The sequence below is a fragment of the Loxodonta africana genome, chromosome 7, assembly GCF_030014295.1.
Source record: "Loxodonta africana isolate mLoxAfr1 chromosome 7, mLoxAfr1.hap2, whole genome shotgun sequence".
Classification (NCBI taxonomy): domain Eukaryota; kingdom Metazoa; phylum Chordata; class Mammalia; order Proboscidea; family Elephantidae; genus Loxodonta; species Loxodonta africana.
In genome coordinates, this window is record NC_087348.1 from 126,233,175 (window position 1) to 126,248,621 (window position 15,447).

General features: G+C 36.9%; 1 protein-coding gene across 2 annotated transcripts in view; it reads left to right on the forward strand.

The window, feature by feature from the left end:
• Positions 1-15,447, forward strand: part of GRIA4 (glutamate ionotropic receptor AMPA type subunit 4) — a 479,243-nt gene that overhangs the window by 361,836 nt on the left and 101,960 nt on the right. For both annotated transcript variants that reach the window (XM_064288864.1, XM_064288863.1), the window contains exon 5: positions 5,745-5,798. In XM_064288864.1, coding sequence (XP_064144934.1) covers positions 5,745-5,798 — 54 coding nt within the window. The remainder of the gene's footprint in view (positions 1-5,744; positions 5,799-15,447) is intronic.

Consider the following 15,447-nt stretch of genomic DNA (forward strand, 5'->3'; position numbering starts at 1 on the left):
AATTGATCTTAACACACTAGTGTCTTGACATTTATATCCTCATCAACCTCTTTATTCATCCATTCAATCAATACAAGTTCCCCCCACCACCCCATTCGAAAATAGAGCATCCCTATGAAACCTTTCCTAAGCCAAAATGGCATAAGAAGCAATTCCCATTAATTTGTATGGGAAAATTTTTTGAGCGTTCCCGGACCCAAAAAATAACCTACCTGTCTTAGTCTTCTAGTGCTGCCATATCACAAGTGGATAGCTTTAACAAAGAGATACTTATTTTCTCACAGTCTAGTAGGCTAGAAGTCCAAATTCAGGGCATCAGCTCCAGGGGAAGGCTTTCTGTCAGCTCTGGAGGAAGGTCTTTGTCATCAGTCTTCCCCAGACTAGGAGCTTCTCCTCGCAGGAACCTCGGGTCCAAAGTACACGCTCTGCTCTCAGCACTGCTTTCTCAGTGGTATGAGGTCCCCTTGTGTCTCTGCTTCTTTCTTTTATACCTCAAAACAGATTGGCTTAAGACACTATCTAGTAGATCTCATGAATATAACTGCCATTAATCCATCTCATTACATCATAGTGATAGGATTATCACATCAGACAACAAAATGGTAGACAGTCATATAATACTGGGAATCCTGACCAAGTTGACAGATATTTTGGGGGGACACAATTCAATTTATGACACTACCAAACCATACCAAATAACGCATAAAACCTAAAGTAAAACTAACATATAGTAAAAGAAGAAATGATACGATAAATACACAGCCTATATAATGTGCCGATGGTGCAGGACTGAGCAGTGTTTCACTCTTTTGTACCTAAGGTTTGCAATGAGTCGGAACCGACTCGACGACACCTGACAGCAACGACAACATTTAAAGTGGAAATAATGTATGTAATCTGTAATTTCACTTACCAGAACCAGGAAGACAGCGAGTACACTGGAAGGCTGAGGAGCGGTGGTAGTGATGATGGTATCCTCAGCAGCCTAGCTGGCAGTGGCACAGAAGCTCATAGACACACTTCAAAGCCATGGCAGTTGGAGGCTGAGATGCTGAAAGTAGCTCCAGGGAAGGCACTTAGCCAGGCCACTCTGTCTGTTTCGGGGCATGCGCTGCCTCTCTTAAGGGCTCGCTGCAAAACAAACGGTGTTCGCACTTTTCCACTTTTTTTGTGAGCGTGGAACATCCCCCAGATTTCTTTCGGGGTTAGTGAGAACAGGTCTTAATGTAGGTCTTCCGTAAAAGCAAAGTGGGATAAAACGAACTTTCGAAAGTGGGGGGGGGGGGGGGGGGACGGAGACGGCGGTACCTGCATTTAGTTTCTATTTACTCTTAAAATCTGTCTTGTTCTCCCAAGCAAATGATACCACTTTTCCTTGAAACCCATAGCACTCCACTTACTCTGTTCCGTATTTGAATCATTTCTCTTTGAGTCTTATCCCCTTATGAGATAATAAACGCACTTGTAACAGCAGTACTGATTTACTTATCTTTATAATCCTTGAATCTCCTAGCCATAAATTTATACATGTGGGCACTCTATTGAAATTTGTTGAAGTAAATTGAATTGAAAAGTGGGGTCAAGATGGAAACGTGTCCTTTTGAATTCAGTGTTTCCTTTAACTTTAATCAATAAATAAATATTTAAAAGTCATATTCATACAGATTGACTTTGTCATAATTTGGAAATAAAATAATTGCAGTGTTTCCGCCCAGTGTTTCGCTTAATTTTATACATAGTCCTGATTTTAGAACTGAATTATTTGACCAGCACAATAAATAGTGCTGTTTCCTAAAAAACAAAGCAAAAAGGTAATTAAAGGAATCAATTATTCGCTTCTCTTAAACATTTTAGTCTTGTAAAGATGGGCTCCTTTGAAAGTATGTGATCAATATAACTTTTGTGTCCTTCCTAACCTGTCCGACATAACTCTGATAAACAGACACCTGATCATTACTCCCTGTCCAGGTACGTCCTCTGTTTCTTTTAAGAATATAAAACAGTGGAGTTGCAAATTCTCTGATCCTATACTTTTTTTCTTAATGAAAGATCATAATTAATTTTTGTAACAAGTCCTCACCCTAGACATTGTTTTCCCCTGACAACTGGGCCAATTATACCTGTAGGAAGACAGTGCTGTTTTGTATTAATATCTTTCATCTCAAGCTGTTGCTTTTCCCTATTCATAGAAGAATAACATCAAATATACAGAAACACAAAGTTTGGTCTGCAATCAAAGTCAAGTCACTCAGGGTTTTTTTTGGTTTTTCTTTTTTTTGCACAAAGTACTTAGGTACAGATGATAAAAGCCATGTAAAATCACAACCGTGGCATTGTCAGTTTTAAAGCATCATTAAAAAAAAAAAACTGAACAAACAGAAGTTTATTTACAGGACTCTATGGAGTGGCGTAGTGATTAAGTGCTAAGGCTGCTGTAATGGATTGAATTGTGCCCAAAAATATGTGTCAACTTGGATAGGCCATGTGTGATTGTCCTCCATTTTGTGATTTTCCAATGTGTTATAAATAATAATCTCTGCCTTTGGTTAAAAGGATTAGAGTGGGATTGTAATACCACCCTTACTCAGGTCACCTTCCTGATCTAATGTAAAGGGAGTTTACCTGGGGTGTGGCCTGCACCACCGTTTATCTCTCAAGAGATAAAAAGGAAAGGGAAGCAAGCAAAGAGCTGTGGACCTCATACTACCAAGAAAGCAGCACCGGGAGCAAAGCACATCCTTTGGACCTGAGGTTCCTGCGTTGAGATGCTTCCAAACCAAGGGAAGACTGATGCATCACAAGGACCTTCCTCCAGAGCCTACAGAGAGATAAAGCCTTCCCCTGGAGCTGACTCCCTGAATTTGGACTTATAGCCTACTCGACTGTGAGAGAATAAAATTCTCTTTTTGAAAGCCATTCACTTGTGGCATTTCTGTTATAGCAGAGATAGATGAATAAGACAGCTGCTAACCAAAGGGTTGGCAGTTCGAATTCACCAAGCGCTCCTTAGAAACTCTGTGGGGAAGTTCTACTCTGTCCTATAGGGTTCCTATGAGTTGGAATCGACTCAACAATGGGTTTGGGTTTTTTTTTTTTTGGTTTTTATATAGCGTCGCTATAAGTTGGAATGGACTGGATGGCAACGGGTTGGGTTTGGTTTGGTTTATGAAGTGTAAATTGAGTTTTTTCACAAAGAAACTTCCATCTAGTAGTAGATGCGTGTGGTAAAGGGGCCAAGATCTAAGAGTAAAAGCCTGGGCTTCCCAAGTCAGGGTGGTGGGCAACTTCACTACTGCTGAAAGGCAACGAGGCTTCCATAGCCCTTTGTGTAGCACATTTGTTTTTTCCCAGCCAGGATCTGGCTCAGCAAAGATGGTGATCTCTAGCATCCCAACCAGGTAAATAAATCTTCAGATCACTGTTCCCAGAGGCCCTTGGTCCCCAGAATATTGATGCATTCTAAGCATTGCAAGACCTTCTCTGGTAAGATTTTTGTCCCTTTCAGTTTTTATAAGTTCTCACCCTTTGAAAATATGTTACATAAGTTTTAATTTATTACAGTTCTTTACTAAACAGTCCAGAACTGATGTGATTTCTTTATGGAAACACCTAGTGCAGAATTTCTACTAGTTCCACATCTTTTTAACATTTACAAGTGTTTACACCTTAGAATGAATTTTTTAAAAAACTGACACAGGTTATTGACTAGAGTTGTGCAGAAATCACAAGCTGAAAGTGTTGAACCAGAAAAGGCAGGGTGGAGCTTAAAGAGAGCACAAAAGTGCTTAAATAACCTCAGCAGAAAAAGTTGTGCTGAATGGCAACAATCCCTGCTGAGGTCAAATAGCAGGAATCTACAGTGAACTCTATTGAGTGACTGACTCCTCACTGAGTACCAACCATCAAATATCTCCTGATAATTGTCTTTTGCACAAAATGTACCTGAGACTCCCAGAGAACTTATGAAAGCCCCAGCCTGCTTAGCCCATGGCAAATCACTAAGGTTGGATTAACCAATATGAGGACTAATTAACTTTCTTTGCTGTACTTTCTTATAACCTGATCTATTTATTGCTCATCTTAATGGTAAGATTGTCAAGGGACGTTCATTTTTAGATCAGTTATGGACTAGATAAATCTGGCACTCTAAAACATGCAGAAATGCTATATAAATATTACACATGCATAACAGCTTCCAAGAAAGTAAAGAAAGCCTTCAGGGACCAAGAATAAAAGGGACCCGCCCCAAAGAAGGTTATCAGATTGGATAGGCTGATTGGAGTTGTAATGCTCAAGAACAGGAGCTTTACACTCAGTTGAGGCAATGAGTTCGAATTTAGACTCACATTGAAGGATACTACCCTCAATAAAAGAACACAGCAGGAAAATGACTTCCAGCCATTTAGAAAGTCAACCAAGTGTTTTCTGTCTTGGCCACGGCTTGGTATTATAAGGGAACTATCTTCCCTGGGAATTTGTCATCACAGGCTTATTCTTAGGCAGAGTCCACTTGGAATTTACATCATACTCTGCTGTCTGGGAAACCTAAAGCTGAGAAATTAACATAAATGTAGCCCAAAGCCAGTGATACCGACATTGCAGTCTCTGATAAAAAATCAACACAGAGCATTTTGAAGGGATATTTGAGGGGTTACTGAGAATTTTCCAGTACTACTAAAAGATAAGAATTTTCATAGTCAGGAAGTATAACAAATCTCGAACAAGACAAAGCTAAAAAATTAAAAATCTAGATTCACTGTAGTGAAACTGCAAAACACTAAAGATAAAGAGAAGTAATCAAAAAGGAAAACTGAGTCGTGTTGCATTTATTACCTCGAACAGAACACTGAGGTTACCACGTTTATGCTAAGTTCACTGAGGGTAAGAGTTTTAATGGCTAATTCAAAAATACAGTTGTAATTTTTTTGTAAATTCCTATATTTTCCTTTATAAAAAGTTTTCAGTTTCTCATTTCCTAAACATTCTCAAAAGGAGAAAAAAAATGAATCTAGCAGAGAAAAGCCCCCTTGATGGTATTATTTTTGTTTGTTTTTTTCTTATTCTTGTTAGTATAATAAATATTGCTATAACTATATGTAGACAGGAAACACTGGTGGCATAGTGGTTAAGTGCTATGGCTGCTAACCAAAAGGTCGGCAGTTCGAATCCACCAGGAGCTCCTTGGAAACCCTATGGGGCAGTTCTACTCTGCCCTGTAGGGTCACTATGAGTCAGAATTGACTTGATTGCAATGGGTTTAGTTTGGTATATGCAGATGAGAAGTAACTAAGTATTCATAGACAGTATTTTTTGTCATCTGAAGATACCTAACAGTCTACATTGCTTTTCTATAAATTATCAGTGGACTACGTACATCTAATTATCGATGAAGATAATTTTGCTTCTTATGTTAATTCATTCTTTTGAAAATATATGGACACTCTTGCTTTGTTTCATAGCATTGTCATTCTCTTTGAGAGGATAAGATACTATTTTCTGAACAAAACATAGTGAAATTATACGTCATTTGAAATAAGTGGTATTTTTTACTCTAACCACTTATTTTTTTAATGTGGCACATGAAATTCTTCTAATTACAATAAATCACTTTTATAAGGAAAACTACATCATTTTCTCATCATTGTTTCACACAGCATCATGCTAAAATGCTTAATATTCTATTTAAAAAAAAATAACCATTCATAAAATTTAAATTGGTTTTCTCTTATTTTGTGTTTTCACAGATTGTAAGTGTTGGGAAGCATGTTAAAGGCTACCATTATATCATTGCAAACTTGGTAAGAACTCTCTATTTTCTATTTTTCATAAGAATTGCTAAAAGATTCAAGGTTTTAACAGTGCCTTAAAATAATGCTGCAATATAAGATTAGACTATATTATTTGCTAAGATTTTTATAGCATATAAGATAATATTTTTTAGTTAAAATGATCATTGTATTTCTAAAGTAGAATTCTGCATATATTGATGCTTGATATCTGCTAAAGTGAGCTTTAAAGCTCATTATAATGTTATAATGTTTACTTTTCTGGGGTATTACTTATCAAATTAAATAGTGGTTTTTTCTTTGTCTAAATGACAAATGCTAGTCTATTGATAAAGACTGCCAGTATTTAGGTACTACAAGAATAATCTAACTGATGACTCATTCTCCACTTTTAAGAATGAAAAGATTGAAATGGCTATTTAAGCATGTCTTTTGAATGTGAGTAATCCATTTTTTTTTAATTATGTCATCTTTTCAAGTATTTTGTGCAGTTATTGAACAAGATACATGCATTATTACAAAACACTTCAAGGCCTGAGACAACTCCTAGATTTCTTGGCAAGACTGCTAAATATTTCTTGTTAATGTTGCAGTGCAGGACTAACTATGGAGAGAGCCATTTCTCTCTGCCTTATTAGAGCGCCAACTGCCCTAGGGCTTGGTGTCTAAAGTGGTTTATCCTAGACAAGTTAAGACTGTTTTCTTTCTTTTTCCTCCACACATTTTTATGGTAAGTGTCTTGAATTTGAAGAAGAAAAATAACTAAAGGATGCAAAAGAAGTTCAGATCAATGGACCATCATGCTTTGAGAAAGGAATTCTCAGTCTTTAGTGAGCTGTGTGTCTCTGCAGAGCTGAGATATTAATATGCAGCAATGGACTGAAAATTCTCATTGTATTGTGTTTCTTGAATAAAATATAATTTCACTACTTTTAACAGATTATCATGAAAATAATGGGAATTTTAAATTGTCTTTTCTATTGAGTTTAATAGACCCATAGTCTGGGTGTTTTATAAAAACACAAATCTTAAAAACTAATATATTTTTGTATTAATGTAACTAATATATTCTGGTATTAATGTATTAATCACTATAAAATAAGAGACCGCTGCTTATGAGATGTCTGCTTTCACAATAACATTGCACAATGAGGTGCTAATCAGTTACCTTTATGTAAAATAGTGTGTTTTGACATCTGTTCTTTCCAAACAATATAGTTCAGGGGAAGAAATCAAAATGTTATAGACTATCATGCCAGAAATGAGTTGCTGACATTGATAACCAAAATAATAAGCCAGTACAAAATGGAAGGATGTTAATAGTTATACCATACTAATGAATATCACAGGCTGTCATAAACAGCCCTAGAAGATGGCAGCATATTTAATTATCTAAATATTTATAATGGCTAAGTATCAACACATGAAGTAGAAAAACGATCACTCTCACTAAAAATAGGCAAACTTTACCATATACAGCTTATGTATTTGTAACATGTGATTAGGCCAGTGAGTTGCACACATCTACATTATAATGTAGTGTACTAACGTAGGAGTTTATTGACTTATTCATTTGTTCCTAAAGAATTGTGATCCCAAAACCACAGTGGCTCTTGTTTCATTAAGTCAATCAACAACTATTTCTTGAAAGCTACAAGTTTAAGATTCCCAAACTTAAAGTCAGTGCAGAATTAAATTAAAATTATACTAACAGTATATATGGTGAATGATTTTTCCCTAAGGTCAGGAACAAAACAAGGATGTGCTCTCTCATCACTTCCATTGAACATTGTACTGAAGGTCCTATAAAAGGTAATTAGGCAAGAAATACCAATTGAAAAATCCAAACTGTGAAAGAAGAAGATCTTGTATATAGAAAATTTTTAGAAACCTAATAAAAAAACTGGGTTTTAATAAAAACTATTAGAAGAAATTAATGAGTTCAGCAGGGTCACAGGATATAAGATGAACATATAAAAATCTGTACTGTATTTCTGTATACTAGCAACAAACATTGTAAAAATGAAATTAATAAAATAATTCCTTTTATAATTTATAATTACAATTATAATTTACAATAAATGAGGAACTTCTACTTAACTGACTTTTTTGAGACTAGGTTAATGGTGTTAGTAAACACTGATTTCTAAAATAACAATTCTTATTGACTACTGGTGGCTACAAATAGTCCAGAGCTTTAAAATATTCTGTAGTCACAATGCTCAAAAACAGGAAGTTTGGAGTTCAACCCATATTTATGAAAAAGAGAAGAATGAAGCTAAGCAGACATCAATATGTGATCCTATCAAAGAGAATAAAATGTTTAGGTATAACTTAAACAAAAAAAAATGAGAAGAGAATACTGAGAACTACAAAATATTGTTGAAAGAAATTAAATAACATCTAAATAATTGAAAAGACATCCATGTTCAAGTATCAGGAGACTTAATATTGTTAAGATGGCAGTATTCCCTAAATTAACAAACACATTCAACAGTCTCCATCAAAATCCCAGGTGTCTTCTTTGCTAAAATTGACAAGATGATCCTAAAATTCATAAGGAAAATCAAAGGACCCAGATAACCAAAAGAATTTGGGGGGGGGGGAAGGGACAAATTTGAAGAACTCTTATTTCCTGATTTCAAAAATTACTACAAAACTACAGTAGTCAAAACTGCCCAAAACCCATACATTTGTGGTCATTTGACTTTTGTCAAGCATTCCAAGAGAATTCAATGGGGAAAGAATAGTCTTTTCAACAAATGATGCTGAGACAGCTGGATGTCCACATGCGAAAGAAGGAAGTTGGAATGGTGTCTCAAACCATATTAAAAAATTAACTCAAAATGGACCAAAGGCTTAAATGTTAGAACTAAAACTATAAACTTAGAAGAAAACGTAATCTTATTTTTTATGACCTTGGATTAAACCCCACTGCCATCAAGTCAATTCCAACTCATAGTGACACCATAGGACAGAGTAGAAATGCACCATAGGGTTTCCAAGGCTATAAATCTTCACTGAAGCAGACTGCCATAATTTTCTCCCACAGAGTGGCAGGTGGGTTTGCACCACTAACCTTTCGGTTAACAGCTGGGAGCTTAACCACTGCACCATCAGGGCTGCTATGATTTTGGATTAGGCAGTGTTTTTTTATAGACGTTACACCAAGAGCACAAGAAACCAACGAAAAAACAGATAAATTGGACTTCATAAAAATTAAAAAACATTTGTACTTCAAAGGGCACGATCAAGAAAGTGAAAAGACAATCCGTAGAACGGGAGGAATTATTTGCAAATCATATATCTGATAAGGGACTAGTGTGCAGAATATATAATAAACTCACAATTCAGCAATAAAAAGGCAAGTAAGACAATTTTAGAATGGGCAAAGTATTTGAACAGACATTAATTCAAATAACATGCAAATGTACAATAAGCACATGAAAAGATGTTCGATATCATTAGTCATTAGAAATATGCAAACGAAAACCACTAGAAAATTAACTTTATGTCCACTAACCCATTGCCCTCGAGTCAATTCCAACTCATAGTGACCTTACAGGACAGAGCAGAACTGCCCCATAGGGGTTCCAAGGAGCAACTGGTAGATTTGAACTGCCAACCTTTTGGTTAGGAGCCGAGCTCTTAACCACTATGCCACCAAGGTTCCTTACACCCACCAGGATGGCATAATCACAAAGACAGACAATAACAAGTGTTGACAAAGATGTGAAGAAATTGGAACCCTCATGCATTTCTGGTGGGAATATAAAATGGTTCAGCTGCTATAGAAAACAGTTTGGCAGTTCCTCAGAGACTTCAAAGAGTTACAATATGACCCAGAAATTAACTCCTTGGTATATACTCAAGTGAAGTGAAAAACTGTGCCCACACACTTGTGCACAAATGTCTACAGCAGCACTATCAGTGCTCCTTATAGTACCCAAAAGGTAGAAACAACCCCAGTGTTGATGAATGAATAAACAAAAAGTGATATATCCATACAATGGAATATTATTTAGCAATAAAAAGGAATGAAGTAGTAACACTGCTACAATGTGGATGAAACTGAAAACATGATGTTAAGTGAAAGACGCCAGCCACAACAGATGATATATTGTATGACCGCATTTGTATGAAATATCCGGAACAGACAAATCTATAGGCATAGGAAGTAGATTTTTTTTTATGGCAAGAGGAAGGAGGGAGGAATGGGGAGTAATTTCTTTATATGCTACAAGGTTTGTTTTTAAGGAGACAGAAAAGTTCTAAAATTGAGTGTAATGATAGTTGCACAGTCTTACGAACTTACTGAAAACTGTTGAATTGTACAGTTTAAACAAGTGCATTGTCTAGCATGTGAATTATATCTCAATAAAGCTATATTTAAAGCTATATTAGAAAAAGAGAGAAATCAGTGGGAAACTGTTACTTAACCAGATTTTTAAGGCTAGTTTAATGATGTTAATAAGAACTGATATCTAAAATAACAATTCTTACTAGTTACTCAACCCAGAAACCCAGTACCGTCGAGTTGATTCCAACTCATAGCGACCTTACTAGTTACTAGTGGCTACAATTATTCCAGGAGATTTAAAATATTCTGAAGTCACAACGTTCAAAAACAAAGCAGGAAGTCTGAAACCCAACCCATGCTGGTTAGAAAGAGGAGTATAAAACTAGGTAGACATCAGTGTATGACACTCCAAGCATACATTTTTGCAGAAGTCTCCCTGGAGAGACTGGATTTAATTCTGAATATTCTTTTGATTACTTTAGAATGATAATTCTCTAAACCCAGAATAAAAATAAAGAATGTTACAGAAATATTGGCTTCCTAATGGTCATTGAATCGACTCCACAACATACAACAACAACAATGGTCATTAAATTATTTGGTTCAAATAGAGAAAGAGATTCTATGTATTTAAATAAAATAACATCCTATTTCATTATTCAAATGGGTTGTAAATGCTTTTTGGCATTATTTAAAATTTTCTTGTCATTACATAATTTGAATGTATCTTCTTCAACTAAATACAATATTAATCTCACGCTTTACATATTGGCATCTGCCTGATTTCATTCTATTCTGATTAATTGGAAGTAGATTGGTGCTATTACAGCTACTCTTGTGTCCTGGCATCTCATCTCCAGCTAGGCTGAAAGAGATGAGAGTCCGTTCCCTTTATTACTCAAAACCTTGTGAGCGACCATCTAAGATATACCTATTAGTCTCGTCCCATCCAGAGTGAAGGAGAATAAAGAAAACCAAAGACTCAAGGAAAGTATTCATCCAAAGGCCTAATGGACCACATGATCCACAGCTTCCACCAGCCTGAGCCCAGAACAAATGGTGCCCAGCTACTACCACCGACTGCTCTGACAGGGATAACAATAGAGGGTCCTGGACAGAAAGGGAGAAAAACGTCGGAGAAAATTCAAATTCACAAAAATAAAAATGACTTATTGGTCTGACAGATACTGGATTAACCCCTGAGACTACGGCCCCGTAGATAGCTTGCTAACACAGAACTGAAGTCACTCCTGAAGTCTACCTGTTAGTCAAAGATTAGACAGGCCTATAAAACAAACAATAACACATGTGAGGAATGTGCTTCTTAGTTCAGTCAGGCATGCTAGACCGAATGGGCAACACCTGCCCCAAAGCAAAGACGAGAAGTCAGGAAGGGACAGGAAAACCAGATGAATGGACGTAGGGAACCCTGGGTGGAAAAGAAAAGCAAGAGAGTGCTGACAAAATGCAGGGATTGCAGCCAATGTCACAAAACAATGTGTATATAAAGTTTTGAATGAGAAACTAATTTGAGCTGTAAACTTTCACCTAAAGGACAATAAAATTAAAAAAAAAAAAATAGTAAATAAAATTTAGCCTGCTTAAAGTCCAAGCATGGGGATTTGATGTCTGAATACCATGAGCTTGACTGATAACTAAGTGGATAAGCATGCCCATCCCTGATTCTTGAAATTTCTCTGTGAGTATCACTTCCACTATCAATAATAATTGCATATTAAGGATGAGTAAGAATTTATAAGAAATGAAAGATGGCTGAAATCTTTTTTTTTTCCTATGCTCTCTGTGTGGTTTGTATGTGGGTACGTGTGTGTGTGTGTTTTAAACATACCCATCACCTAGAGGTACTAGCATGAGCAAATGTTATCTCAACAGATTAAGCTCTGTTCTGAAATTTCCAAGAAACTTAGAGGCAGGAGAACCTTATCTGTCTGTTGGTTTTCAGTATATTTTTCAGAGATTTAAGTAAGAACACTGCATTCTCTTTTTGCCCCTAGACTGTCTCCTTTCCAGTTCTTCTTTCACTTTGCTACCAGTTATTTTTTAAATGATCGTATCGTTTCCCTGCTTAAGTTTTTTCACTGGCTCCTGGCCGCAAATACTGTAAAAGACTTCAGGCTCTTCATGATCTGATCCCCTTTCCAGCCTTACCTGCCAACACTTGCTGTCTCATCCCTCCAGAGAACTTCTTACAGTTCCCTCAAAATGACATCACCTCCCAGCTCTGAATCATTGCCCAAGCTATTACTATTTTCTACCAGAGTAATCATTCTAAATGTAAACACTGCCCGACTAAATCCTTTAGGATAAAGTTTAAGCTATTTACCTTAATGCCAAAGCACTTTAACATCTTGCCCCTACTCAACCCCAGAACTTCTTTCTACTCTACTCCTGAACTAATTCTCAGACAACTAATACTGTTCTACTCCTTGAAGCTTTAACTTACGGTATTGTCGCCACCAGCAAACACTTATCTCACCTGGTCCTAATGAATGGTTGCTTCTAGAAAGCTGCCCTTAATTACCCAATCTGATAGCCCCTGATAGAGCAAAAATAACCCCGTGCACTGATAGTACAGAATTCATTCATCAAATCATTATTTTATACCTGTGCCAGGTACTGGCCGACATCCTGGGACATAGCTGCAAATGACAGGGACTCTTTTTTTTTAACCTTATAAAAAGGGCTCTTTCCCTAACTGTGGTGTTGGTGAAGAACACTGAATATACCACAGACTGCCAGAAGCATGACCAAATCAGTCTTAAAAGAAATACAGCAAGAATGCTCCTTAAAAGTGAGTATGGTGAGACTTCATTTGGTCCATTTACTTTGGACATGTCATCAGAAAGACCAGTCACTAGAAAAGGACATCATGTTTAGTGAAGTGGAGGGTCAGCAAAAATGAGGAAAATCCTCAATGAGATGGACCGACACAATAGCAGCAGCAATGGACTCAAACATACAAACGATCATGAAGATGGCGCAGGACCGGGCAACTTTTCATTCTATTTCACAAAAGGTCAGAACCAGCTCAGCAATGAACCACAACGCCAACAACCTAGAAGTTCTATGGAACTTCTGCTTATTCTCTACCACCCAGCTTAACTGTCACTAAAATTGTTTTAATTATTCCTTTAAAAGAAATAGGTTTATTTCATAGATTGGAAAAAGAGGTTCAGTATAAATACCCAAGATCACACAGATCCTAAGTGTCAAAGGCAAGATTGAAACTCTGGTCTACCTGATTACAAAGAATTAATAAATTCACAAATAAATAACTTACATAAGGAAAAATGCCACAAACAGTGACCATTCATTTAAGCATTGCCTATACCACCCTTCATCATATGGAATCGACTCAACAGCAGTGGGTTTGGGATTTGTATACCACCTTTGGAACCCTAGTGGCACAGTGGTTAAGAGCTCAGCTTCTCACCGAGAGGTCAGCAGTTTGAATCTACCAGTCACTACTTGGAAACCCTATGGGGCAGTTCTACTCTGTCCTATAGGGTAGCTATGAGTCAGAATCGACTCGACCCACGGGTTTGGTTGTGGTTATACCGCCCTTAAGGGAAATCTGGCCTTAGATACATTGTTCTGTATTTACAGTCAAATCTTTACTCCTCCTCTAGCAGTCAGATAATTTAAACATGGCCTCCAATGGCAGCAGAAGCTACTGACATTTGTTTGACCTGCAAGGCAAATTCCTAAAATCTTCCTCTCATTTTGATTTTTCATTTTTTAAGATATATTCAGTCTACATCTAGGAAAACATCTGGCTGTGCCATAAAGAAGTATAAAATTATAGAATGTTCGGAGTGTATCATTAAAGATTACAACATACATTATTTACGCCTCATTTAGAAGGTAAGAAGGAGCCTGGTGGCATAGTGCCTAAGTACTCGGCTGCCAACCAAAAGTTCAGTGGTTTGAACTCACCAGCATCTCTGCGGGAGAAAGATGTGCCAATCTGCTTGCGTAAAGATTACAGCATTGGAAACCCTATGGGGAAGTTCTACTCTGTCCGATAGGGTCAGTATGAGTAGGAATCAATGGCAAAGAGTTTTGTTTTATTTTTTAGAAGGTAAGGAAATCAAGATACAGAGTACAGTGATTTGTCTATATTAAGGCACCTGGTTAGTAACGGAATGGCAACTAGAACCTAGTACCTATAATCTACAACCTAGCACATTTTTATTAAAGTGCAATGACCCCAGATAAGATTCTACCAGCTTGGTGGTGGTGTTTCATATTTTCCTTTGTGTTTCCTATGTTTTTCAACTTTCTGCATTGAGTACATCTGACTCCACTGTCTTATCTACTTGTGCTTCTAAACTGCATATTTTAAGTTGGTGTCTTTACAACTTAATTTTTAAAAAGATGTTAATGGAGAATTTCCCCCATTCTATTTGAGGTTCCCTCTGTTACCTACATCAGAGCTGTCCTGATGTGTTTTAGTCGACTTTTGAACCTGAAATGCAGAGCACAGCAGAAATGTGGATGAGATAAAACTGAAAGGATGAGCAGTTTTTTAAAATCTTTGATGTGATAAACTTATAGATTTACATAAATAGTCATCAGGATATCTGAGATTCTATAATTTATTAAACATAAGGTCTCTATGAGTTGGAATAGACTCAATGGCAATGGATTTTTGGGGGGATTTCTCCCAGAGGATATGTGAATTACAACGAAATTCAAAGGAAAACCAAGTCAGAAGTCAGTCCTTTCTTGGGAGATCACTAACCATTGTACAATACAAACACCACAGTAACCAATGTCAACATATAAATCCTCTCCCCGGACACCCCCGCCCTCGGGGGCATTAGTTACTAATGTACTTACCAATCGATTTCCCTGAGTGCGGCAAATGGTTAAGCCCTGGATTTACTAGCTGAAATGTTTGCGGTTCAAACCTACCCAGAGGCACCTGGGAAGGCAGGCCTGGAGATCTGCTTCTGAAAGGTCACAGCCCTGAAAACCCTACAGAGCAGTTCTACCCTGCACAAATGGAGTCACCATGAGTTGGAACTGACTTGACAGCAAGTAACAACATACCAATTTTTTCGCAAGGTTGCCTGCCCCAGGATTTTAGTTCCACAATTGTATTCTCTGAATAAAAACTGAAGTCTAAATGACCACCGAAGTAACTGTTTCCAAGGAAACTACTTCACAGTCTAACTCCTATCGGTTTTCAATATAAAATTATAAGAAAATATATGAAAGGAAAAATACTGCCTGTACTTAAAGAGACATAGCTAAAATTTACTGAGTCACCCACCATTCGTTCAAATTGTAACTAAAAGAGTTTTTTACTCAGATTTGGCAATTTTTTTTTCTTTT